This window comes from Salmo trutta, chromosome 15 (assembly GCF_901001165.1).
Source record: "Salmo trutta chromosome 15, fSalTru1.1, whole genome shotgun sequence".
Taxonomy (NCBI): domain Eukaryota; kingdom Metazoa; phylum Chordata; class Actinopteri; order Salmoniformes; family Salmonidae; genus Salmo; species Salmo trutta.
In genome coordinates this window covers 30,335,445-30,362,758 of record NC_042971.1, presented here as the reverse complement: position 1 = coordinate 30,362,758, position 27,314 = coordinate 30,335,445, and the positions used below count along the sequence as shown (strand labels likewise).

General features: G+C 44.5%; 2 protein-coding genes across 3 annotated transcripts in view; both read right to left on the bottom strand.

Annotated features, from left to right (window-relative positions):
• Positions 1-670: 670 nt before the first annotated feature.
• On the bottom strand, positions 671-19,030 carry LOC115148789 (ras-like protein family member 10B). Its single transcript, XM_029691016.1, has 4 exons — positions 18,802-19,030; positions 17,014-17,408; positions 11,313-11,437; positions 671-2,002 (listed from the first exon to the last, which is right to left on the bottom strand). The coding sequence occupies exons 2-4, from the start codon at positions 17,233-17,235 to the stop codon at positions 1,732-1,734; spliced, it is 618 nt and encodes a 205-aa protein (XP_029546876.1). The 5' UTR covers positions 17,236-17,408; positions 18,802-19,030; the 3' UTR covers positions 671-1,731.
• A 4,475-nt stretch (positions 19,031-23,505) lies between these two features.
• The window catches only part of LOC115148788 (AP-2 complex subunit beta), a 69,708-nt gene continuing 65,899 nt past the window's right edge, over positions 23,506-27,314 (bottom strand). For both annotated transcript variants that reach the window (XM_029691014.1, XM_029691015.1), the window contains one exon: positions 23,506-25,511. In XM_029691014.1, coding sequence (XP_029546874.1) covers positions 25,437-25,511 — 75 coding nt within the window. In that variant the 3' untranslated portion in view covers positions 23,506-25,436. The remainder of the gene's footprint in view (positions 25,512-27,314) is intronic.

Genomic DNA, 27,314 nt, shown 5'->3' with positions numbered 1-27,314 from the left:
TAAGGAGGGAGTTACTTAGTGATGTGTTGTGATGGATTTGACCCAAACATAAAGCTTTGCATTTAGGGCAAAAAGTGTATTCCTTTCCTGTTTTTTTTGCAGTATTGCTTTAGTGCCTTGTTGCATACAAAATGCATGTTTTGGAATAATTTTATTCTGTATATTTGAATTCTTCTTTTCACTGTTATTTAGGTCATATTGTTGTTGATCCATCCTCAGTGTTCTCCCATGACAGCCATTGATCTCTGTAGCTGTTTTAAAATCCCTAATGGCCTCATGGTGACATCCCTGAGCAGTTTCATTCCTGTCCTGTGGCTCAGTTCAGAAGGATAACTGTGTCTTTGATGAGTCTGGGTGGTTTAATACATAATCCACAGCATAATTATTAACTTGACCATGCTTAACGAGATATTCAATGTCTGATTTGTTTTTGTTACCCATTTGACTGAGGGACCTTACAGATGTTGTATATATGGAGGACAGACAAATGGTTAGTCATTAAAAAATCATGTCAACCCCTATTATTTCACACAGAGTGAGTCCATGTAACTTCTTATGTGATTTGTTAAGCCAAATGTTACTCCTGAAATAGTTTAGGCTTGCCTAAACAAAGGGGCTGAATACTTATGCAATGACTATATTTTCGTTATACATTTTTATTTATCTTTATCTTCTTCCACTTTGACAATAGAGTATGTTGTGTAGATTGTTGACAAAACAATTAATACCACTTTATATACAATACATCCAGTGCCTTGCAAAAGTATTTTGTCACATTAGATTGTGTTAAAAACCCTTATCATGTGCATCTACAATTGTAGATTTACGATGTAAAAGGTTGTGTTTGGAGTGTAAAGGTCGGATTGGATTTGGTGATTACTCCAAATAACATAATATCACCATCCTCTTTCAAATTCACTAGGCTTGTTTAAACCTTCGCCAAGGACTAGAAACCGTGAGGTAAAAAGTGATGTGTCCTCAGTAAATGAAACAGACAGTTGTCTGGTAAGGATGGTCAGTGTTTTGTAAGCTATTAGGAGATTAAACACTGTGTGGGACACTGTGTCCCTATGGTTGTTTGTTTTGGTTCCAGAAGGTGTGAAGGAGAGGGTCTTTTGCGATTGGCTTAAATTGAATGACAGTTGGGTTTTTTATTTGTGCTTGTTTTGTTTGAGTGGTTGGGTATGGAATTCGTAATGCTACCTTTAAGGATTTTACACTCAAGTGTGCACCTTCAAGACCTATCAGAGCAGAGAAAGAGAATGCACTGAGCCCCAGGAACGGAAGGATCCATCTGCCTGCCCCCGCATCAGCAGATGCCAGCCTCAGTCCCAATCCAAAGGGGGCTTTGACATTAGCAATGTCATACATTGATCAACGCACAGGCTAGTCAAACAACAGATGCTGGAAAGTTTCTTTAGTGTACTTGGATGAGTTCATAATTGTACAGCTACGGGTTTTGGTTGGTTTAACTGCCTCCAAGTCAAGAAAAGATCAAAGACACTTTACAAAAATGGATAGGGTAGTACTCTCCATCTGATCAAGTATGTCATATATCAGCAGCAAAACATAGGGGTGTTTAATATTGTAGTTTCACATGGGGCAGAAACGTGGTCAGTCATGGTAGTCAGTCACAGTGATCATCAATAGTTCTCAGCTGTTCCTAAGGAGGTTTACTGTACCAATGGCCCTCAATGCCACTCCGGTGCCCATCCACCGTCACTGAGTAAATCACATGAGGGCGCAGCGTTCGTTCCTCAGTGCCCGTTGAAAGCGAATGGTGGCATGGACGTGTTTGCAGCGGGCACAGACCACACTGCGCATAGCCTCCCCGAACAGCAGCAGCACGTGCCAGTTGTACTTAGCTGAACACTCCACGTAGCCGCACTTCCAGTTCTTCCTAACCAGGTCGGACACGTTATGGCGGGGGATGACACGCCCCCACTGCAGGTCCCGCTTGTTTCCCACAATCAGGATGGGCGTGTCACCTGTGCCCACCACCCTGGAGAAAGGAAAAGAGAGACAAAACCAGTGAGAATGAGAGGTTAGACACCTGTGGTCAGCTAAAGCCAGGCACACACACTGGTTCCTTTTCTGTAGTCATTTAAACAGAAACACAGCATAACATAAAAGCAAGGCTTAGCTATGACTGACACAGGTTTGTACCCCAAGATTTTAACCTTCACACCCAGTCTAGAGAAATATGAGAAAAATATCCTGAGGGGTTTTTATGATGTTATAGTTGATGCTATTAAAGCAGAGTTATCAAATCCCCTGCCCTGTTAACCCTGGGCAAAATGGACTCTTCGTAAGGAGAGGATAAAGAGCTGTTTCTGTTTGGACATATTCATGACCAAAAACCCAGACATTTTCAACAAGGGCTTTTCTTAAGTCCGCAAATTTACTAACAAAAGTAGACCTTGACAGAAACCTTGAGTTATAGTCGAGGGAAGGTTTAAAATCCCACAGATCCCCATCTTGTCAAAGTAATATGCTGGTAGCTCCTACAGAGCAAGTTTGAAACCTTGGGTTTCTGAGGTGAGTGTAAATTATGTGTTTTTTTCTCTAGTCTCTGTTGTGGCTGACTATAATTCCCCGTCTCTCCTTCACTGCTCCACTGGGCTTGGTTAATGCATTTGTTCTGTCTACAGCGCCTGGCTTTGTCTGGAATCTTACTGACAAGCTGTCACCGGGCTCTCTCTGCTATCCTGGGACTCCTCGTCAGATAAACGTGAGTAAAACCCAGGGTGTCACTCTCCTCTCCCTATCCCTAAGCCTTTGCATTCAGCTTTTGTCTCTTCCGTATGATGATAGTTCCCTCTTTTCTAGGAAATAAATACCTTTTCCTAAGCTGTCAGTTCCTTAAAAGCAACTGGCACAATTTTAACACTATGAACAACATGAGGGTGTGGGACAACAATATGTGCAAAGGACAATAGAGGGAGATTGTCCACTCTGCTTCTCGTATTGATTTCAAAAGAATGTAGCCTACTGCTCCAAACCTTGATTTTACAAGCATGCATTGCTATAACCTTTAAGTACAGAAATCGAACAAATCAAATGATTTGTGCGTAATAATAATAATAACTGGGTGAGCCCACACAAAATAAATGGATGACTGGGAGATGAATGGCTGTGACAGGAGCTGTCACTGACACCATTAGCCTCTGTGTAGCCTTGGCAACGTGGCACAGTCAGAGTGGGGGCTAACTGAAGGCCTCATGCTCAAACACCATGTGACAGCAGCCAACAAGGCTGATGGGACAACTACACCTCACATCCATCACTGCTGCCAATGACAGGTAACCGTCACTCTAACCCTACGGTCACCTCTAGAACAGCTGTGACGTCCACTTTGACATCCCAGTGCCACGAAGGTGACACGATTTGCAAATTCAAAAGGAAGCGTTATTGACTTTCCAATAACTGAGGCTGAGAGGATTGGTTAGGTCAAATCTACAATAACTCATATGCCTTGATACATTTTCACCATGGTGTGTTATGAAGAATTACAACTAATTTATACTACGTTAGATATTACAAGGTCTTTATTACAATAGCAGTTTGAAATCCAAGATGGCGTAGCAGTCAGGCGTCTTTGTTTTCGTCTTGTCGTGTCCCGTGTATATATCTTTATATATCTTTTTTCTTCGCATACATTTTTTATGTTTTTCTTAACCCCAACTTCAACATACTCTCCTGCAACCCGCCTCACCCAATGTGGTATGGTTCTGCTATTTTCTTTACTTTAGAACCAGAACCCCCAACAGAAGCTAGCCAGCTAACTAGCTACAATACCTATTTTGCCAATTGGCCTGGACCCCTTTTATTGCCGATACGGAGCCCCGCCGATCCATCACGACTGGACTACTGACGTTATCCGCCCGAGGGTTTTTTTCAACAGGCTCCTCCGTCACGACGTCCCCTGAATCTGCTAGCCTGCTAGCCGCGGCCCGCTAGCTGTCTAGAGCATACCGGACTGTTTGCTGAAGAGGTTCATCAGCCAATTTCTTGGGCTACTATACCTAGTTTTCCAATTGGCCTGGACCCTTTTACTACACGGACCCCTGCTTATCCATCACGACTGGTCTGCCGACATAACCACACGAGGGGGCTACAACAGACTTCTTCCATCGCGACGTCCCTCTAAGGCCCTTCTGCTAGCCCCGGCCTGCTAGCTGTTTGAATCCTATGATCCCTATGATCAATCGGCAACACATGCCTCTCCCTAATGTCAACATGCCTTGTCCATTGCTGTTTTGGTTAGTGATTATTGTCATATTTCACTGTAGAGTCTCCAGCCCTGCTCAATATGCCTCAGCTAACCCTCTTGTCCCACCTCCCACACATGCGGTGACCTCACCTGGTTTAATTGATGTCTCTAGAGACAATACCTCTCTCATCGTTACTCAATGCCTAGGTTTACCTCCACTGTATTCACATCCTACCATACCTTTGTCTGTACATTATGCATTGAATCTATTCTACCGCGCCCAGAAACCTGCTCCTTTTACTCTCTGTTCCGAACATACTAGACGACCAGTTCTTATAGCGTTTAGCCGTATCCTACTCCTCCTCTGATCCTCTGATGATGTGGAGGTTAATCCAGGCCCTGCAGTGCCTAGCTCCACTCCCATTCCCCAAGTGCTCTCATTTGTTGACTTCTGTAACCGTAAAAGCCTTGGTTTCATGCATGTTAACATTAAAAGCTTCCTCCCTAAGTTTGTTTAATTCACTGCTTTAGCACACCCTGCCAACCCGGGTGTCTTAGACGTGTCTGAATCCTGGCTTAGGAAGGCCACCAAAAACCCTGAAATTTCCATCTCTAACTATAACATTTTCCAACAAGATAGAACTGCCAAAGTGGGCGCAGTTGCAATCTACTGCAGAGATAGCCTGCAGAGTTCTGTCTTATTATCCAGGTCTGTGCCCAAACAATTTGAGCTTCTACTTTTAAAAATCCACCTTTTCAGAAACAAGTCTCTCACCATTGCCGCATGCTATAGACCACATTCTGCCCCCAGCTGTGCCTTGGACACCATATGTGACTTGATTGCCGCCCATCTACCTTCAAAGTTTGTGCTGTTAGGTGACCTAAACTGGGACATGCTTAACACCCTGGCCATCCTACAATCTAAGCTTGATGCCCTCGATCTCACACAAATTATCAATGAACCTACCAGGTACAACCCCAAATCCGTAAACACAGGCAACCTCATAGATATCATCCTAAACAACCTGCCCTCCAAATACACCTCTGCTGTCTTCAACCAGGATCTCAGCGATCCCTGCCTCATTGCTTGCGTCCATAATGGGTCTGCGGTCAAACGACCACCCCTCATCACTGTCAAACTGTAAGGGAGTGAGTAACTGGCGGCAGGGAAGTCAGGCGCACGAGAGCAAAACTTGGTAATTAACGGAGCAGCTTTATTCATAAAACCACCGGTAACCAGAACCACAAACAAATGGGTACAAAACCCGTCGCGCACCAGAGAAAATGTGCACATGCACTTACAATAAACAATTCCGCACAAAGAAATGGGGGAACAGAGGGTTAAATACACAACATGTAATGAGGGAAATTGAGACCAGGTGTGTGAGGAGACAAGACAAAACAAATGGAAAATGAAAAGTGGATCGATGATGGCTAGAAGTCCGGCGACGCCGATCGCCGAGCGCCGCCCGAACAAGGAGAGGAACCGACTTCGGCGGAAGTCGTGACAGTACACCCCCATGACGCGCGGCTCCAGCAGTGCGCCAACACCGGCCTTGGGGAAGACCCGGAGGGCGAGGTGCAGGGCGATCCGGACGGAGACGCTGAAACTCCTGCAGCATTGAAGGGTCCAACGCGTCCTCGACCGGAACCCAGCACCTCTCCTACGGACTGTACCCCTCCCACTCCACGAGGTAATGAAGGCCCCTCGCCCGACGCCTCGAATCCAGGATTGAGTGAACGGAGTACGCCGGGGCCCCCTCGATGTCTAGAGGGGGCGGAGGAACCTCCTGCACCTCAGACTCCTGGATCGGGCCAGCCACCACCGGCCTGAAGAGAGACACATGGAACGAGGGGTTAATACGGTAATCGGGGGGAAGCTGTAACCTATAATTGAGACCAGGTGTGTGAAAAGACAAGACAAAACAAATGGAAAATGAAAAGTGGATCGATGATGGCTAGAAGACCGGTGACGCCGACCGCCGAGCGCCGCCCGAACAAGAAGAGGAACCGACTTCGGCGGAAGTCGTGACACAAACGCTCCCTAAAACACTTCAGCGAGCAGGCCTTTCTAATCGACCTGGCCCAGGTAACCTGGAAGGATATTGACCTCATTCCGTCAGTAGAAGATGCCTGGTTATTCTTTAAAAGTGCTTTCCTCACAATCTTAAATAAGCATGCCCCATTCAAAAAATGTAGAACCAGGAACAGATATAGCCAGTAGTTGACTCCAGACCTGACTGCCCTTGACCAGCACAAAAATATCCTGTGGCGTACTGCATTAGCATTGAATAGCCCATGTGATATGCAACTTTTCAGGGAAGTTAGGAACCAATATACACAGGCAGTTAGGAAAGCAAAGGCGAGCTTTTTCAAACAGAAATTTGCATCCCGCAGCACAAACTCCAAAAAGTTTTGGGACACTGTAAAATCCATGGAGAATAAGAGCACCTCCTCCCAGCTGACCAATGCACTGAGGCTAGGAAACACTGTCACCACCGATAAATCCACAATAATTGAGAATGTCAATAAGCATTTTTCTACGACTGGCCATGCTTCCCACCTGGCCACCCCTACCCTGGTCAACAGCACTGCACCCTCCCACTGCAACTTGCCCAAGCCTCCACTATTTCTCCTTCACCCAAATCCAAATAGCTGATGTTCTGAAAGAGCTGCAAATTCTGGATCCCTATAAATCAGCAGGGCTAGACAATCTGGACCCTCTCTTTCAAAAATTATATGCCGAAATTGTTGCAACCCCTATTACTAGCCTGTTCAACCTCTCTTTCGTATCGTCTGAGATTCCCAAAGATTGGAAAGCTGCCACGGTCATCCCCCTCTTCAAAGGGGGAGACACTCTAGACCCAAACTGCTACAGACCTATATCTATTCTACCCTGCCTTTCTAAGGTCTTCGAAAGCCTAGTCAACAAACAGATTACCGACCATTTCGAATCCCACCGCACCTTCTCCACTATGCAATCTGGTTTCAGAGCTGGTCATGGGTGCACCTCAGCCATGCTCAAGGTCCTAAATAATATCATAACCTCCATCGATAAGAGACAATACTGTGCAGCTGTATTTATAGACCGGGCCAAGGCTTTCAACTCTGTCAATCACCACATTCTTATTGGCAGACTCAATAGCCTTGGTTTCTCAATTGACTGCCTCGCCTGGTTCACCAACTACTTCTCAGATAGAGTTCAGTGTGTCAAATCGGAGGGCCTGTTGTCCGGACCTCTGGCAGTCTCCATGGGGGTGCCACAAGGTTCAATTCTCGGGCCGACTCTTTTCTCTGTATACATCAATGATGTCGCTCTTGCTGCTGGTGATTCTCTGATCCACCTCTACGCAGACGACAACATTCTGTATACTTCTGGCCCTTCTTTGGACACTGTGTTAACTAACCTCCAGGCGAGCTTCAATGCCATACAACTCTCCTTCCGTGGCCTCCAACTGCTCTTAAATGCAAGTAAAACTAAATGCATGCTCTTCAACTGATCGCTACCAGCACCTGCCCGCCCATCCAGCATCACTACTCTGGACGGTTTTGACTTAGAATATGTGGACATCAAATCAAATTTTATTGGTCACATACACATGGTTAGCAGATGTTAATGCGAGTGTAGCAAAATGCTTGTGCTTCTAGTTCCGACCATGCAGTAATATCTAACAAGCATTCTAACAATTTCACAACAACTACCTTACACACACAAGTGTAAAGGAATGAATAAGAATATGTACATATAAATGTATGGATGAGCGATGGCCGAACGGCATAGGCAAGATGCAGTAGATGGTATAGAGTATAGTTTATAAATATGAAATGAGTAATGTAGGGTATGTAAACATTATATAAAGTGGCATTGTTTAAAGTGACTAGTGATACATTTATTACATCCAATTTTTAATAATTAAAGTGGCTAGAAATTTGAGTCAGTAGGTTGGCAGCAGCCACTCATTGGTAGTGATGGCTGTTTAACGGTCTGATGGCCTTGAGATAGAAGGCCAGTCCCTCGGTCCCAGCTTTGATGTACCTGTACTGACCTCACCTTCTGGATGATAGCGGGGTGAACAGGCAGTGGCTCGGGTGGTTGTTGTTCTTGATGATCTTTTTGGCCTTCCTGTGACATCGGGTGGTGTAGGTGTCCTGGAGGGCAGGTAATTTGCCCCCAGTGATGCGTTGTGCAGACCTCACTACCCTCTGGAGAGCCTTGCAGTTGTAGGCGGAGCAGTTGCCATACCAGGCGGTGATACAGCCCGACAGGATGCTCTCGGTTGTGCATCTGTAAAAGTTTGTGAGCATTTTTGGTGACAAGACACATTTCTTCAGCTTCCTGAGGTTGAAGAGGCGCTGTTGCGCCTTCTTCACCATGCTGTCTGTGTGGGTGGACCCTTTCAATTTGTCAGTGATGTGTACGCCGAGGAACTTCAAACTTTCCACTTTCTCCACTACTGTCCCGACGATGTGGATAGGGGGGTGCTCCCTCTGCTGTTTCCTGAAGTACACGATCATCTCCTTTGTTTTGTTGACGTTGAGTGTGAGGTTATTTTCCTGACACCACACTCCGAGGGCCCTCACCCTTGATGGGCCCCAGTGTTGAGGATCAGCGGGTGGAGATGTTGTTTCCTACCCTCACCACCTGGGGGAGGCCCGTCAGAAAATCCAGAACCCAGTTGCACAGGGCGGGGTTGAGACCCAGGGTCTCGAGCTTAATGACGAGTTTGGAGGGTATTATGGTGTTAAATGCTGAGCTGTAGTCAATGAACAGCATTCTTATATAGGTATTCCTCTTATTCAGATGGGTTAGGGCAGTGCGCAATGTGATTGCATCGTCTGTTGACCTATTGGGGCGGTAAGCAAATTGGAGTGGGTCTAGGGTGTCAGGTAGGGTGGAGGTGATATGATCCTTGACTAGTCTCTCAAAGCACTTCATGATGACGGAAGTGAGTGCTACAGGGCGAAAGTCCTTTAGCTCATTTACCTTAGCTTTCTTGGGAACAGGAACAATGGTGGCCCTCTTGAAGCATGTGGGAACAGCAGACTGGGATAGGGATTGATCGAATATGTCCGTAAACACACCAGCCAGCTGGTCTGCGCATGCTCTGAGGACTCGGCTAGGGATGCCATCTGGGCCGGCAGCCTTGCGAGGCTTAACACGTTTAAATGTTTTACTCACATTGGCTGCGGTGAAGGAGAGTCCGCAGGTTTTGGTAGCGGGCTGTGTCGGTGGCACTGTATTGTCCTCAAAGCGAGCAAAGAAGTTGTTTAGTTTGTCTGGGAGCAAGACATCGGGGTCCACAACGAGGCTGGTTTTCTTTTTGTAGTCCGTGATTGACTGTAGACCCTGCCACATACCTCTCGTGTCTGAGCCGTTTAACTGCGACTCTACTTTGTCTCTATACTGACACTTAGCTTGTTTGATTGCCTTGCGGAGGGAATAGTTACACTGTTTGTATTCGGTCATGTTTCCGGTCCCCTTGCCCTGATTAAAAGCAGTGGTTCGCGCTTTCAGTTTTGCACAAATGCTGCCATCAATCCACAGTTTCTAGTTGGGGAAGGTTTTAATTGTCACTGTGGGTACAACATCACCGATGCACTTGCTAATAAACTCGCTCACCGAATCATCGTATACATCAATGTTGTTGTTCGACGCTATCCGGAACATCTACAAATACCTAGGGGTCTGGTTAGACTGTAAACTCTCCTTCCAGACTCACATTACGCATCTCCAATCCAAAATTCAATCTAGAATCGGGTTCCTATTTCGTAACAAAGCATCCTTCACTCATGCTTCCAAACATACCCTCGGAAAACTGACTATCCTACCGATCCTCGACTTCGGCGATGTAATTTAAAAAACAGCCTCCAACACTCTACTCAGCAAATTGGATGCAGTCTATCACAGTGCCATCCGTTTTGTCACCAAAGCCCCATATACTACCCACCACTGCGACCTGTATGCTCTCGTTGGCTGGCCCTCGCTTCATATTCGTCGCCAAACCCACTGGCTCCAGGTTATCTATAAGTCTTTGCTGGGTAATGCCCCGCCTTATCTCAGCTCACTGGTCACCATAGCAGCACCCACCCGTAGCACGCGCTCCAGCAGGTATATTTCACTGATCACCCCCAAAGCCAATTCCTACTTTGGCCGCCTTTCCTTCCAGTTCTCTGCTGCCAATGACTGGAACAAACTGCAAAAATCTCTGAAGCTGGAGACTCATATCTCCCTCACTAACTTTAAGCACCAGCTGTCAGGGCAGCTCACAGATCACTGTACCTGTACATAGCCCATCTGTAAATAGTCCATCCAACTACCTCATCCCCATAGTGTTATTTATTTTGCTCCTTTGCACCCCAGTATCTCTACTTGCACACTCATCTTCTGCACATCTATCACTCCAGTGTTTAATTGCTATATTGTAATTATTTCGCCACTATTGCCTATTTATTACCTTCCTTATCCTACCTCATTTGCACACACTGTATATAGGCTTTTTCTATTGTATTATTGACTGTATGTTTGTTTATTCCATGAGTAACTCTGTGTTGTTGTCTGTGTCGCACTGCTTTGCTTTAGGTCGTAGTTGTAAATGAGAACTTGTTCTCAACTAGCCTACCTGGTTAAATAAAGGTGAAATAAAATGGTTCTTTCAGACTGTGACTCAACTTATTTTATTATGGTAAGATAACCACTGTGAAAGACTATTGTTGTAACAAGTGAGTGAATGTCTGCTGAGTGTCTAGTGTATATTGTGAGTGTCTGTAGAGTGGGTGTTGTTAAAACTGTTTTCATCACACCACTCCACACTGCCATTCGCTTCCAGCAACATCCATAGGATACCGAATTCAAAAGAACACACAAAAGAGCGGAAAGACAATAGAGGAATTGTGAAGAGAAACCAAAGTGATTATGAAGACACTTGACCATGGCAGTCTGAGCCACTCATGTTGATTTCAGTCCAAATGTTAAACAAATGTTCTCTGTGCGTGTGGCGGTGGGGGCTCCTGATTGCATAGCGAGCCGTAATTACGTCTGTTTAAAGAACCGGTGCCAGCTGGAGCTGGTCCCTATTTGTCATGCAGGCCGTGTCCTCACCTGGTCTCTAGGATCTGCTGGCGCATAGTCTTGACGTATTCGAAGCTGTCGAAGCAGCAGATGTCATAGACCAGGATGTAGACGTGAGCGCTGCGGATTCCTCTGCAGCAGGTGTCTGTCCACTCCTGGAGGAGGGAGGGAAGAAGATAGAAAAGTGAAGAAAGGAGAAGAAAAATTGCTAAAATAACATTTTAGCAAGAATAGAAAGGGGAGGAAAGGAGACAGGAGGGAGGAGAGAAGACATAGGGAGATCTCTCATTACGAAGCAACACAAATGAACCTTCCTGGTAAAACTCTGATAGCACTGTTTTATAAATGTTTAATTTGGCAGAGAATTTATTTTAAATAGATGCATGGAGACCAATAGTTTTCACCTATTCTGTACACACTCATGCACGCACACACACACACAGCTTTTGAGAATGATATTAGTCTAGTTCATTTGTTTAAATGACTTGCAACACAGCTTACTGTCTGATCAATATGACCAGAACACAATCTGCTCTCTTATTGAATTCAAACTTTTTGGAATTTAATTTCTGCTTTATAATTGGCTCCTCGCTGTGAGAAATATTTTTTGCAAGCTAGGGCTTGCCTTGGATAGGTTTTCAAAAACACCTAAAGCACCTCCACAGTGCAAATGAAACACGGATTACTATATAAATCAACCTGGTCTCAGAGCATATCGTATTATTCTGTAAGTAATTCCAAGACACTCCATTTTGTATGATATGTTTATGAATTACAATTCATATTATATGTTACGAAATTGCAAAACATACAATAAGTTACACATTTTCAAAATGTGTTATAAGTTATGAATTTCACGAATTTGCAAAACATACAATCTGTAACAAATGTGCTAAACATATGAGATGTTACAAATTATAGCTATGTGACTAACGTTAGCTAGCTTGCTAATGTTAGCTGTGTGTGCGTGTTGATCAGGCTGTTGATTGTGGCCTGTGGAATGTTGTCCCACTCCTCATCAATGGCTGTGCAAAGTTGCTGGATATTGGCGGGAACTGGAACACGACATCATACATGTCAATCCAGAGCATCCCAAACATGCTCAATGGGTGACATGTCTAGTGAGTATGCAGGCTATGGAAGAACTGAGGCATTTTACGCTTTCAGGAATTGTGTACAGATCATTGTGACATGGGGCCGTGCATTATCATGCTGAAATATGAGGTGGTGATGGTGGATGAATGGCACGATAATGGGCCTCAGGATCTCATCACGGTATATCTGGGCATTCAAACTGCCATCGATAAAATGCAATTGTGTTCATTGTCCGTAGCTTATGTCTGCCCATACCATAACCCCACCGCCAACAAGGGGCACTCTGTTTGCTCGCCCACACGACTCCATACACGCTGTCTGCCATCTGCCCGGTACAGTTGAAACCGGGATTCATCGGTGAAGAGCACACTTCGCCAGCATACCAGTGGCCATCGAAGGTGAGTATTTGCCCACTGAAGTCGGTTACGACGTCAAACTGCAGTCAGTTTGTGCAGAGATTCTTTGGTCGTGAAAATCCACAGTTTCATCATCTGTCTGGGTGGCTAGTCTCAGACGATCCCGCAGGTGAAGAAGCCGGACGTGGAGGACCTGGATGGCGTAGTTACACGTGGTCTGCGCTTGTGAGGCTTGTTGGATGTACTACATTTATATTTTTGTTCACTGTAAATGGAGTGTATCAGATTTACATACAGAATAATGCGAAATGCTCTGAGACCAGGTTGTATAAATTATCAGTAGTGTGAAATGTGAAGTGATTAAAGTTTTAACCCAAACAGTGGTTATCTTTGAATTATTTGTTTCAATATCTCACAGTGGGATTCACCAGAAACTCCAAGTAGCTGGAAAAACCAATCATACACATCTGTCTGACCCAGACAGGTCGAGTGGCAAATGAGGGAGCTCCTCCCCTAATACTAAAGAGCCACTCGCCCGCCCTCTGATCATTCTCTCCTCACAGAAGAGTTATACTCTAGCTAGCTCTCCTCTTCTGTGTTGGGTGACTTTACAGAAAGGAAAGTTTTCACTTTGGGTAACAATTAGCTTTGTTGATTTTTCTTCCTTTGTCTCCTTAGGTAGCTACTGTAGCATCACACAGCTAGTTGCTGAGACTTGGCTAACTTAGCTGCAGGGCTTAGCTAACCTGGATAGCTAGCCTACCGACTAGCTTTTTTACCTGGAAGGGTAGAATTACTAGCTCGCTCTCTGCTTACCGAATGAGAGCCATGTTTTATTCGTCTCAAGATCAACATAGAGCTAGCTACATAGCTACATTCACATTGTAAAAGGAATACTTTGTAATTTTGGCAATGATTTTATCTACTTCCACTGAGTCAGATGAACTCGTGGACCAAAAAATGTATGTCTGTGTGCAGTTTAAAGCAAGTTGCTAACTATCATTAGCACAATAACTGGAAGCTTGTGGGAATGCTAGCTGTTCCTGTAGATTTCCAATAATTACGTGTGAAACTATCGCTAACTTCCTTTATACTGGATGCAGAGACATAAACATGGAATCCACAAGTTCATCTGAGTCTGGGGAAGTAGATCAAGGGCTTTAGTGACAAAATCCTGAAGTATCCCTTTAAAGAATTAGGTTATCTGGTTAGCACTATGGTAATTAGCTATGCTACTAGCCCAAGTGGCAAACATGAGTTACGTTTCCCTTTGTTCTACGTTTCCCTTTGATAGCCGTTTTTTGGAGCCATGGAACCTGCTAGCTCAGCCCAATGGGTACCGAGCAAGGCCCCGGCCCCTGCCCCAGCACAACCGTGCCCATACGGAGCAACCATATCTGGCAAGGACACTCACCCCTGTGTGTCATCTGCCTAGGTCTCGAACACGTAGAAACAGTGTTCAATAATCCCCAGTCATGCATCCATAGTTTGTTTTTTGCCGCTAACACTCTCAGGCAGTTTTTTTGCTGCCGGAGAGTGTGCTGAGCAGCCTTATGTGGCTCATCTCACACACTGCCTTCGAGCAGGGAGACTACTTCACAGACCCATGGCGATGGCGAAGGCATGACCGACCTCCTCCAAGCAGCAGAGGAAGAAGAGCACGAGGAGGAGCAAGCTGTTACCTCTAGTCCCTATTTCACCCTTAGCGGGGCATCGATGGCGGATGATAGATATTCGCTCCTTGATGTCTGCAAACAGGCAGCGACCAGACTCAGTATTGAGTGGCCCGAACCCATGGGGAGTGGCAGCGCAGAGATTGACTGGTACGATGGACGGAAACTCTACTCTCGCACCGCCCCAAGCAAGCAACTCCTCCCAGCTATCCCAGCTTGCATGGCGGAAGCCAAACGCTTGGGACAAACCCTCGACCGACAAGGTCCAAACCAGACTTTTTGCCAGCATGAATGTCAAGGACATGGAGGAGCTGGGCCTCGGCAAGCCATCACTGGCCAACCACCTCAAACACAGTCACTACAGGCACTTCTCTCTGGTAAGACGGAACACTTCTCCATGTCCATCTACCAAAAGGTTTACATGTCTGCCGCACGTCCTATATGGGAGTTGAATGTTACATCCATACTGCTGGTTTATCAGGCCGATTTGATGCTAGAGATGCATAATCTCCTAGCTATCAGCAAGCCTAACCCAGACCAATTCGCTGGCACCAGGGCTTTCCGCAGGAGGCTTCCAGCGACACAGCATGCACCGACCCCACAGTTCGGATTCCCAAACAGGCACCGCCAATGGGGAAAACTGTCCTTTTCTGCAGCCGCTTCGAGGTCCCGCCCATTTGATTCCCCTGCAGGGAAGAAGGGGTGCCGGACCTAGGGGTATGCCCCTTGATGCAGAGAGGGGCAGCCAACAGTTCACCCCAAGTTCTGGCCTGCCACCTCTCGGGTGGAGCACAGAATCTCGGGTAGAACCCTTCCCTTTGTGCCGCAACCCATTCTAATGCGTTCACTCTCAAGGAAGACGGAGGGAATCTACTCTACCCCCGAGTGCCCAACATGCCACGGCTCTCCCCCCGGCACAAGTTCAAGCAGAATTTTGGACTTAGCAGCGACTGGCGACTCGGCACACATACTAAAGCAGAAAATCTCCCCTTGATTATGCAAAGAAACGATCGGGCTATACAAGTGGCAGAGAGCCGCCTTGGCTTCTACACCCGGTACTTACTTGTTCACAAAAAACGGGGAATGGTTTGCCTCAATTCTGGACCAATTGGTGCTAAACAGCTATCTGACAACGTTGCGTATGCTTACATTCAACATGCTGTCTCTGTCTTTTCATCGAGGTGACTGGTTCACCTCAGTCGACCTGCAGGACAGGAGGATATTAAGGTTTTGTTTTGAAGGCACAGTCTATGAATACCATTTGGGCTTGCGCTAGCTCCCTGAACGTTCAGAAAGTGTGTAGAGGCAACATTCACACCACTGAGAATCAAGGGGCTGAGAGTCCTATACAGATGATTACCTACTTTGCAAGTGGTACCAAACACGACGTATGGTTCAAGATGAATCAGAAAAGGAGCTATTTGGTGCCAACACAGATAGTACCAAGGCGTAATGCTGGATTCTCTCTCGAACACCCTCGGAGGACTGCATCACGGCGTTCTGATAGTGCCTCTCCTTGTTCAACAGGAGGCGCTCGGTCACGTTCAAGACATGCCTCCGAGTGCTGGGGTTGATGGCATCCACTATCTCAGTAGTACCTCTTCGCCATCTGAGGATGAGAGACATCCAGGGTTGGTTTTTTGCCCAACCTCTGTGTACAGGGTGTCACCAAACAACCAGATTCATCCGTGGGACTGCCAGATGGTGAAGCGTGATTCATCACTCCAGAGAACACCTTTCCACTGCTCCAGAGTCCAATGGCGGAAAGCTTTACACCACTCCAGCCGAGGCGTGGCATTGTGCATGGTGATCTTAGGCTTATGTAAGGCTGTTTGGCCATGTAAACTAATTTCATGAAGCTCCAAACAAACAGTTATTGTGCTGACGTTGCTTCCAGAGGCAGTTTGGAACTCGGTAGTGAGTGTTGCAACCAAGGACAGGTGATTTTTATGGGCTACATGCTTCAGCACTTGGCCGTCCCATTCTGTGAGCTTTTGTGGCCTACCACTTCGCGGCTGAGCCGCTGTTGCTCCTAGACATTTCCACTTCACAATAACAGCACTTCCAGTTGACTGGGGCAGCTCTAGCAGGGCAGAAATTTGACGAACTGACTTGTTGGAAAGGTGGCATCCTATGACCGTGCCACGTTGAAAGTCACTGAGCTCTTCAGTAAGGCCATTCTACTGACAATGTTTGTCTATGGAGATTGCATGGCTGTGTGCTTGATTTTATACACGTCAGCAACGGGTGTGGCTGAAATAGCCGAATCCACTAATTGAAAGAGGTGTCCACATACTGTTGTATATTTAAACTTGAGGAGAAATGACATTCCAGGTGAATACAGAGAGCAGGTTGTCCTCTTATCTACCCCTGTCAGATCTATGTGTGTGTGTGTATGTTATGCAAATGTAGATACATTTAGATAGCAGGGCACAGATAGCATCAAAGCAGAAGGAAACCACTCTATTAAGATGAACCCACTGACAGTGGCTTCCTCTCCTCATCTCCTCATGTCCTGACATTAAACTGGACCTTTCACCTTGCTACAATGTCTAACCTGCCAAACACATCAGTTCCCATCACTATTGTGCTTCAATGGGACAGTACCTGCAGTGAGCTGCAGGGGAAGCTGGTGATTGCAGGATAGTCGGTGATCTGCAAGTTGTGCACGTGGCCATTGAGCACGGCAGCCGACAGGTGGACCTGGCGGGCACGGCTGGTTCCCTGGACAGGCGCCTCGCTGTAGTCATCGTGGAGGAAGCGCTGCACGATGGCAGTCTTGCCCACGCCCTGCGCCCCCAGCACAGCGATGCGGAAGGGAGGGGGCATGCTGCACCCCCCTTGACCCCCTGCCGACGTTCCGCCCCCTTCCCTGTTCTCGCAAACCACCGGCTAGTGCATTCAGGGTTGTGCAACGCATAGTCCCCACGGGTGCAGAGGCAGGTCTGGTGGTGGGGGGCACGCTCAGCCCCATTCATAGGCCACCAACACCCCCTATCACACTAGAGGATCGGGAGATAAGAGAGGGGGAGGAGAGAGGGTAGAAAAGGGAATTGGGGAGTGAGAGGTAAAGAGAGCGAGGGGGAGGTAGCAGGATTGAAGAGATTGGAAGAGCGAGAGTAGGAGGAAGACAGAAAAGGGGAACACCCCAACAGGTATGGGTTATTTGGAGCTTAAAGATGCACTATGCAGAAATCGCTCTGCCATTTCCTGGATCACTCTGTACTTGTACATGAAAGTAGAGGTTATTTTGGAAAGTGCATTATTTTTACCACTGCATGCCTTTCATTCATCTACAAAAGGCAAACAAAAGCACTATGCTGCTAAGCAACCAACTAAAAATAGAAATCCTATACACAAGGACACTCTGGGAAGATTAAATAAGATATTCTCTGAAAACCAAAGACGTCACTGTGCAGTCTAAATGAGATTGACAAAACTGTAAACTCGAATGAAATGCGACAAAATATTTCTTTTGACACTTAAATCAGTGTATTGTCTTCCAGGTGGTTTATTGGAGATGCTACAACTCTCCCTTGTAGTTTTGGAGCCAGTAGAGCGTTAAGAGACTAAGATTTATTTTAGAACAGCTACATGCACTGATCCTATTAAGGACAGATGCAGTATTAATAAAGCATCACATCATTACCACTTGAAAAAACGTTGAATGAATAATTTAGAAAACTAACACAACTACAATAATCTCTCTATGCTTCATACAATTCCCACCAATACTATATTTGAAGCTGCACCATCATCATTAACTTAATTCTTTAGAAGACAACAATCACCATCCAAACAATTCCAACAAATTAAATGGAGAATCTGCAGTTGCTACATCCATTCTTAGATTTGTTTATTAATGATATATAACCATTGATTCTTGAAGAATAACACTTAGTATACTGTATGCCTCACGAGCTTAGTTCAACTGTCTTACACCATCAGAACCCAAATATATAGGCCTACCCGAATTAGTAGACTAATATCTAATAACACTATCATCCAAAAACTACACGGAACCGACATGAGTAACTGCGCAAAGACATACTCACCAACGTAGAAACTAAATGCACAAAATGAATAAATATTGGGTGAAAGAATTCCAGTAGCCTAGTATGCTATTTGATCAGGCAAAATAGCACAATCACAAATTAAAAAACAAAAACATGTTGACACCATCTTTGATAGGCTTTATGGTTAGCTAATAGGTTTTCATGAAATGCAAAAATAAACTTAGGCATCAGAATTACATCCCAACTTTGTGAGAATAAAAGGAAGTAGATCTGTAAAAATTAAGGATAAAATGTATCTAAATAGACCACCTTAGCTGCATCTCTAAACAACTCCATATCAGTAAAAATGATTAGAAATAATAGGCTACTACAATCTTACCGTGCGCACAAGTATGGTGCCGATGCGGTGAAATGTGTAGATTCCAAAGTGCTGCTGCGGATACACCTGCGGTGATGCTGATGTGTGTATAACCTCATTCGTTGGCTTCCCACTGAAAGATAAGTGGCTCAGGTGGATACAGTGAAGAGTCCTAAAGATAAAACCTCCTCTCTCGATAGTGGAGAGGCGGCACGCGGTCTAAACGCCTGTCAGATATTGCAGGCAGCAAAAAGGGGTGAGACCTTAAAGTGTGTAGGCTAATGTAGGGCTATCACATCACGTCTGCTGTAGCTTAATAGTCAGATGAGGTGTTAACAACCGACAGCCGACATGTAGTGAATAATCTAGCCTTTTAGGGAAAGGTCGGTCCGCACGAAAATGAAAAGGGTTGCCACTGCCAGAGATGTGTCAGATAAAGGTCGGCTAACTGAAATTTGAGTTATAGTCCTATCTCTTGTTAACATTTCCAGAACACTTGGGAGTTTTGAGGAATTTTTAGTGACCCTGTGCGTGCGACGCACATAAACCAGCGCGCTTTGCTTTTTGACTATTAAAAATATCCATGTGGTTTCTACACAGTGCCTGGTGTTCTTACATCAGAAGTTGCCGACATGCATTGATTTTCCATCTGAATAGCCTAGGTCTTTGATCTAAAGTATTTTTTATTTATTTAACTAGGCAAGTCAGTTAAGAACAAATTCTTATTTACAATGACCGCCTAGGAACAGTGGGTTAACTGTCTTGTCCAGGGGCAGAACGACTGATTTTTACCTTGTCAGCTCAGGGATTCGATCTAGCAAGCTTTATGGTTACTGGCCCAACGCTCTAACCACTAGACTAACTTAGTAATGACTCAAGAGTGTTGAGAAACATGTGAACCCGATGGGCAGTAAGGAGGCTGTTTCTTAGCAACAGTATATTTTGACATTGTTGCTAAGTAACCACGTGCCACATACCTGTCTGGCCCAAGTCACCTTTCACAATCTTTTACTTAGTGGTGCACAACTCCTGGATTTTGGAGTCGAAAAAAGTCGACTCTTGCTCGACTCAGACTCCTGTGGCGGGAGTCATATGAGTCGACTCTTGCTCGATTCCTAAAACGGATGCCCGCACACATACACTCCACCTCATTATTGCAGTCCGACTAGGAAGACTACATTTACGTTCTAGAGGGCTGACATGCGCATGATGCTGCCCATTTGTCTATAAAATGTCTACTTTGTTTGAATATAGAAGGTGATGTGTAGGTACTATAATATTTCAGTGATATTTCTGCTGTGTGCAGCCTTGACATATTCCATGGGATGATGCCGTGCACTCTACGCAGATAAGCCTATTCTTTGCCATGTTTTAGCCCTATTCGGACGGGTATTAGGGTTTTGTAGCCTAAATATTATCAAGCATGTTCATTATTCCAGAGACGATTCAAACAGGATTTGTTTTTCCAAACTGCCCCCTGTAATTATTTTTTTAAATTACGGAAGCCTGGAGGTTTTTGTAGGCCTGAAGATATTTCAACGTAATGTCTAGGTGATATTTTTTTTATTTCACCTTTATTTCACCAGGTAGGCTAGTTGAGAACAAGTTTTCATTTGCAACTGCGACCTGGCCAAGAATAAGCAAAGCAGTTCGACACATACAACAACACAGAGTTACACATGGAATAAACAAACATACAATCAATAATACAGTAGAAAAATCGAAATACAGTATGAGCAAATGAGGTAGGATAAGAGAGGTAAGGCAATAAATAGGCCATGGTGGCAAAGTAATTACAATATAGCAATTAAACACTGGAATGGTAGGATGTGCAGAAGATGAACGTGCAAGTAGAGATACTGGGGTGCAAAGGAGCAAGATAAATAAATGAATACAGTATGGGGATGAGGTAGATTGGATGGTCTATTTACAGATGAGCTAAGTACAGGTGCAGTGATCTGTGAGCTGCTCTGACAGCTGGTGCTTAAAGCTAGTGAGGGAGGTAAGTCTCCAGCTTCAGAGATTTTTGCAGTTCGTTCCAGTCATTGGCAGCAGAGAACTGGAAGGAAAGGCGGCCAAAGGAAGAATTGGCTTTGTGAGTGACCAGTGAAATATACCTGCTGGAGCGTGTGCTACAGGTGGGTGTTGCTATGGTGACCAGTGTGCTGAGATAATGCGGGGCTTTACCTAGCAGAGACTTGTAGATGACCTGGAGCCAGTGGGTTTGGCGACGAGTATGAAGCGAGGGCCAGCCAACGAGATCATACAGGTCGCAGTGGTGGGTAGTATATGGGGCTTTGGTGACAAAACGGATGGCACTGTGATAGACTGCATCCAATTTGTTGAGTAGAGTGTTGGAGGCTATTTTGTAAATGACATGGCCGAAGTCAAGGATCAGTAGGATGGTCAGTTTGTCGAGGGAATGTTTGGCAGCATGAGAGAAGGATGTTTTGTTGCGAAATAGGAAGCCGATTCTAGATTTAATTTTGGATTGGAGATATTTCATGTGAGTCTGGAAGGAGAGTTTACAGTCTAACCAGACACCTAGATATTTGTAGTTGTCCACATAGTCTAAGTCAGAACCGTCCAGAGTAGTGATGCTGGAAGGGCGGGCAGATGTGGGCAGCGATCGGTTGAAGAGCATGCATTTAGTTTTACTTGTATTTAAGAGCAGTTGGAGGCCACGCAAGGAGTGTTGTATGGCATTGAAGCTCGTCTGGAGGTTAGTTAACACAGTGTCCAAATAAGGGCCAGAGGTATACAGAATAATAGGCTACACTGATAACTCGTGCTTGGCTGCCAAATGCTTAGGTCTCCCCATAATAGTTAAATGGATGAAGAGTGATCTTAATCATTATTTTAGCGATCCATCCATGTTAGACGTCATTCCTAATAACAATGCCCCTCATCCTGCTCATTTGAGCTGCTGAACTTGACTGTGTTTATGGATGAGAAAGTGAATTTGCCATTTCCAAAAAGTTTAGTGGGGATGATCTATTGCCTAGGACAGGGCTCTCCAACCCTGTTCGCGGAGATCAACCATCATGTAGGTTTTCACTCCAACCCTAATCTATCGTATCTGATTCAACAATTAGCTGGTTGATAAACTGAATCAGGTTAGTTACAACTGGGGTTGAAGAGAGAACCTACAGGAAGGTAGCTCTCCAGGAACAGGGTAGGAGAGTTCTGACCTAGGCCATCAACAGCCACCCATTCAATAAGCTATAGGCAATACTTTGTAAATGCACATTTAGGCCTAATTAAACTGATGCATTTTGCGATGTTCAACGTCAATTCACTGGCACTATGAAGAAGAGCTTAGCCATACTCATTGATAACCTAATATATACTTTAATATACTTTTGGTGAATGTACGAGGCATTGCTAGATACAGATGACCAATATATAGCCTATGCGCACGGTTGACTGTCTCTCTGCCTGCCCCGATCCTCTCTCTCCCTCTCCTGCTCCTCTTTCTCTTCGCTATGAAAATCGCTTGTGTGTGTTTGGTCTTCGGTCTGTTGTGTTGAATAGCTCAGCCTACTCACTGATAGCCCCTACTTTAGTGAACTGGCGCTAGACATTGCAAGCCAATAAATTGCGATAGCCTATAGCCTATATATTTTGATTACCGATGCACAGTTCTGAGTGCCTGTCTGGTGGCCGACATGCCTTGCTGTGCTCCTCCCATCTCTCTCTCTCTCCCTCTCTCTTTGCTGTGAAAGATGCGACAGTTTGTGTTCTCCAAGTAGACTACGAGAAAATAGTTTCCTCAGTTGCAGAAATACTGAACCTTAGGAGTCGATTCCTGACGGAATCGAAGCTTGACAACCAGAATTGGGAATCCACGGGTAAGGACTCAATGAATCGACTATTTTGGAGTCGACTCCCCACCACATTACGCAGTGCGCACGCAGGTGCAATTTCATGTGATGTAGCCAGCCAGTTAATGTGAACCAAAGATCGTCTATTATATTGACAAGATAGTCAAGTGACCACTCTAACAATTGACATTTTCACTTAGGGGTGTACTCACTGTTGTTGCCAGCGGGTTAGACATTAATGGCTGTGTGTTGAGTTATTTTGAGGGGACAGCAAATTTACACGTTATACAAGCTGTACACTCACTACTTTACATTGTAGCAAAGTGTCATTTCTTCAGTGTTGTCACATGAAAAGATATACTCAAATATTTACAAAAATGTGAGGGGTGTACTCACTTTTGTGAGATACTGTATATTGTCTATTTTGAAGATAAATAGAGCAACAAATTACCAGAGCTAGATTCTCTAGGCCTATAGCTCTGCTAATTTCTTTAGTTCGTCAGACTTCTTCCCGATCCCCACAATGCAGATGATGTAAAGAGTTGGCAGTCCAGTGTGAAACCCTTTTTCCAACACTGATATCGCTGGTCTCTAGACTGTGTAACTTCCATTGTGCTTGCATTTCTCCCAGACACACAACTGTAACAAAACCAACATGCTGATTCAGACTGACCTTGTCAGTGTGAAAATGCCTACCCTCCAAATGAAAAAAGAACACCTAAAACATCAGTAGCATCTCAAGGGAAATAAGCTTTGATTCTGAGCGAGTCACTCTGTATTCTGAGCATCTGTGGACTACACACTGCTGTGGCTGGCCTTTGGCTGTGCGTCACACACTGGTCATATTACCTCTGGTCTGATTATGGATTGTGAACAAATGAGTGAAATATCAGGCACCGCATACCTTTATACCGGACATTTTATTGAAATAATAGAGGATACAGTGCCACCTTGATGACGAGGAGTGATGCAGTATCAATAGGTTAGCTTGAGAAGAAGCAAAAAAATGGACATTTCAGTTTTCATATTACTTCTTACTACAGCCGTTCTGTAGGCCTATTCCTGGTTGCTGGGCTTATAAGTACATTAAATATTTTTTCTCAAACAAGTTCTGGATGGGAAAGCTACAACCAAATACACCTTCATAACATCTTGCTTGGGATACATGCAGTCAAATTCTGGGCAAAGATAAGACCATCCCCTGTAGCCAAGTGTTGTTTTGAGAATGAGGAAAACAGACAGCAAAGATTTTTTGGGGAGCAATGGACACCGCTTCCATGCAGGTTTACAGGCACATCAGCATGTGGCAACAAAATTAGAAAGCTGAAGTCACAAACACAATTGGTACCCTTCAGACTGCACTTTACATTGGCTTCAATAAAATAATTCATAAAATGATCAGCAATGTTTGAGCTCAACTACCAGAGGTCTAGCAAGCATGGTTAGTCATAGAGATATGGCATATTAAAATCACATCAGTTTGTATACATTTATTAATACAACTTCCACGAGGACTTGGTACATAACTGGAATATAGCGCCAACGTTTTTCTGTTATGGAATACAAGCACACTAATTCTGGGTTACAAGGTAGTAATATAATAATCATCTTTCATTAGTCGTACAGAACTTTAGGTCTACAAACTACACCACGTCACTGCACAGTATAATCATAGAGGGGGAACCCTGGTCATTAGGTGGCCTGCAAGCACTACATAGCCTCCATGTTTAGGATAAAGCAATGCCAGGGAAGTGATTTTAACTGCAGAACACCACAAACACGTACACTAGGCATGTAATTGATGACAGTATGGGGTTGTTATCTACTATGAAAATAGCAACTGATATTGACCCTGGCTTTGGGTTTGACCCAAGGTTTAGGGTTTAGTTTTGTTTGGAGGAACAGCTGCAGATGGAATATCAATAACAATCTTACATATAAAGAATAACGCATAATATCTCATTGGAATCAACATAAGATGATTACAGTATAACAGAATGGACAACTTATGCCACACTCACAATTGGCATAATAATTAATACTGCAACACAAAATCAGCAAAGGGGCATGAATTATTGGACATCTAGGAATGACTATAACTGTGTTTGATGGCTGCTGCAGGTCGAGCAATCAGAAAAGCGTTGAGAAGCTTGAAATTATCAGCTGCCTGCAAGTATCAATAAAAAAGAACAATGGCACAGACTGGAGCAAACAAGTAATAATAGCCATCATAAATAGTGGTCAGCATAGTGGTTACTAAAATGAGTAGAGAATGACATCCACTAATGCATTAAAATCATGGCAGCCTGACAATTTCATGTTCCCTGTTCCTGCTCTTGCCTCTCACTACTGCCATCTTGGCCCAGAATGGTACTTGTTGCATCAATGAGACATACTGTAGCAACTGGTTCAACTGGAAACGTCCGCCCCAGTAAGGCCTGGAAGATGGCACCAAATCGAGTATCTCTTGTGGAACGGTTGGGACAGTAGGAAAAGTACCACGGAAGCAGAACAAGCATAAAAAATAGACACAAAACATATATGATATTACACTTTCCAATATTGGCAATACAGTACAAAGAGGTGGGACCGATGGCTTAGTGAATATGAAAGATTTCTTATTCTTTTTGGAGAGCTTCACCATCAACCACGTTTTACGACATTAAGACATTTAGTTTAGGATGGACTGGGGATGTCGCATTCTCCCATGGAGGTAAAGATGGTGGAGAGGAATGAGGGAAAGGAATAATACATGACTATAACGCTAACAGCTGTTGTTTGTTCTTGGGGCGAGGTGTGGAGTGGAGGGTGGTGAGTGGACGGACGGAAGGTTCAGTTCTTCAGGACTGAGTCGTACACCTGGTAGACATACTGGGTCACCTCAGGAGCCCGGCACTTCAAGGACAGCTGGAAGAGAGGATAGGAAAAACTATTGATTCAGGTATAACTATAGGTTACATTTCAGCTCAATAAGTCTGAGTACATTTCACCTTCTCTACTGCACAACAGTTGAATTGCTTTTCGCCACTCTTTTCATTCTAACAATTATTGTGAAGACCATAATATATGATAGCGTTATTGAGTATCCCTACAAAGCATATTATATTCAATTCATCCATCTCAGTATTATACATTTTCCTTCGACCGGATTTAACAACAGCATTGATCAGTTTCTATACACAGTGGGGTCGTTCCATTTGATTTCAATCACTTTTTGACCCACCCCTTTTGATTTGAACAAAACATTCTATACATACACTATACAGTGGCTTGCGAAAGTATTCACCACCCTTGGCATTTTTCCTATTTTGTTGCCTTACAACCTGGAATTAAAATAGATTTTTGGGGGTTTGTATCATTTGATTTACACGATGCAAAATAAGAAATAACATAACACGATGCAAAATAAGAAATAAGACAAAAAAACAGAACTTGAGCGTGCATAACTATTCACCCCACCAAAGTCAATACTTTGTACAGCCACCTTTTGCAGGAATTACAGCTGCAAGTCTCTTCGGGTATGTCTCTATAAGCTTGGCACATCTACCCACTGGGATTTTTGCCCATTCTTCAAGGCAAAACTGCTCCAGCGCCTTCAAGTTGGATGGGTTCCGCTGGTGTACAGTCATAACACAGGTTCTCAATTGGATTGAGGTCTGGGTTTTGACTAGGCCATTCCAAGACATTTAAATGTTTCCCCTCAAACCACTCGAGTGTTGCTTTAGCAGTATGCTTAAGGTCATTGTCCTGCTGGAAGGTGAACCTCCGTTCATAGGTTTCCCTCAAGAATTTCCCTGTATTTAGCGCCATCCATCATTCCTTCAATTCTGACCAGTTTCCCAGTCCCTGTTGATGAAAAACATCCCCCACAGCATGATGCTGCCACCACCATGCTTCACTGTGGTGTTCTCAGGGTGATGAAAGGTGTTGGGTTTGCGCCAGACAGCGTTTTCCTTGATGGCCAAAAAGCTCGATTTTAGTCTCATCTGACCAGAGTACCTTCTTCCATATGTTTGGGGAGTCTCCCACATGCCTTTTGGCGAACACCAAACATGTTTGCTTATTTTTTCTGTAAGCAATGTCTTTTTTCTGGCCACTCTTCTGTAAAGCCCAGCTCTGTGGAGTATATGGCTTAAAGTGGTCCTATGGACAGATACTTCAATCTCCGCTGTGGAGCTTTGCAGCTCCTTCAGGGTTATCTTTGGTCGCTTTTTTGCCTCTCTGATTAATGCCCTCCTTGCCTGGTCTGTGAGTTCTGGTGGGCGGCCCTCTTTTTTTTTTGGGCAGGTTTGTTGTGGTGCCATATTCTTTCCATGTTTTAATAATAGATTTAATGGTGCTCCGTGGGATGTTCAAAGTTTAGGATATTGTTTTATAACCCAACCCTGATCTGTACTTCTCCACAACTTTGTCCCTGACCTGTTTGTAGACCTCCTTGGTCTTCATGATGCCGCTTACTCAGTGGTTCCCCTTGCTAAGTGGTGTTGCAGATTCTGGGGCCTTTAAGAACAGGTGTACAATATACTGAGATCATGTAACAGTTAGATTGCACACAGGTGGACTTTATTTAACTAATTATGTGACTTCTGAAGGTAATTGGTTGCACCAGATCTTATTTAGGGGCTTCATTGCAAAGGGGGTGAATACATATACACGCACCACTTTTCCATTTTTTTATTTATTTTTTTAAACAATATATATATATTTTTT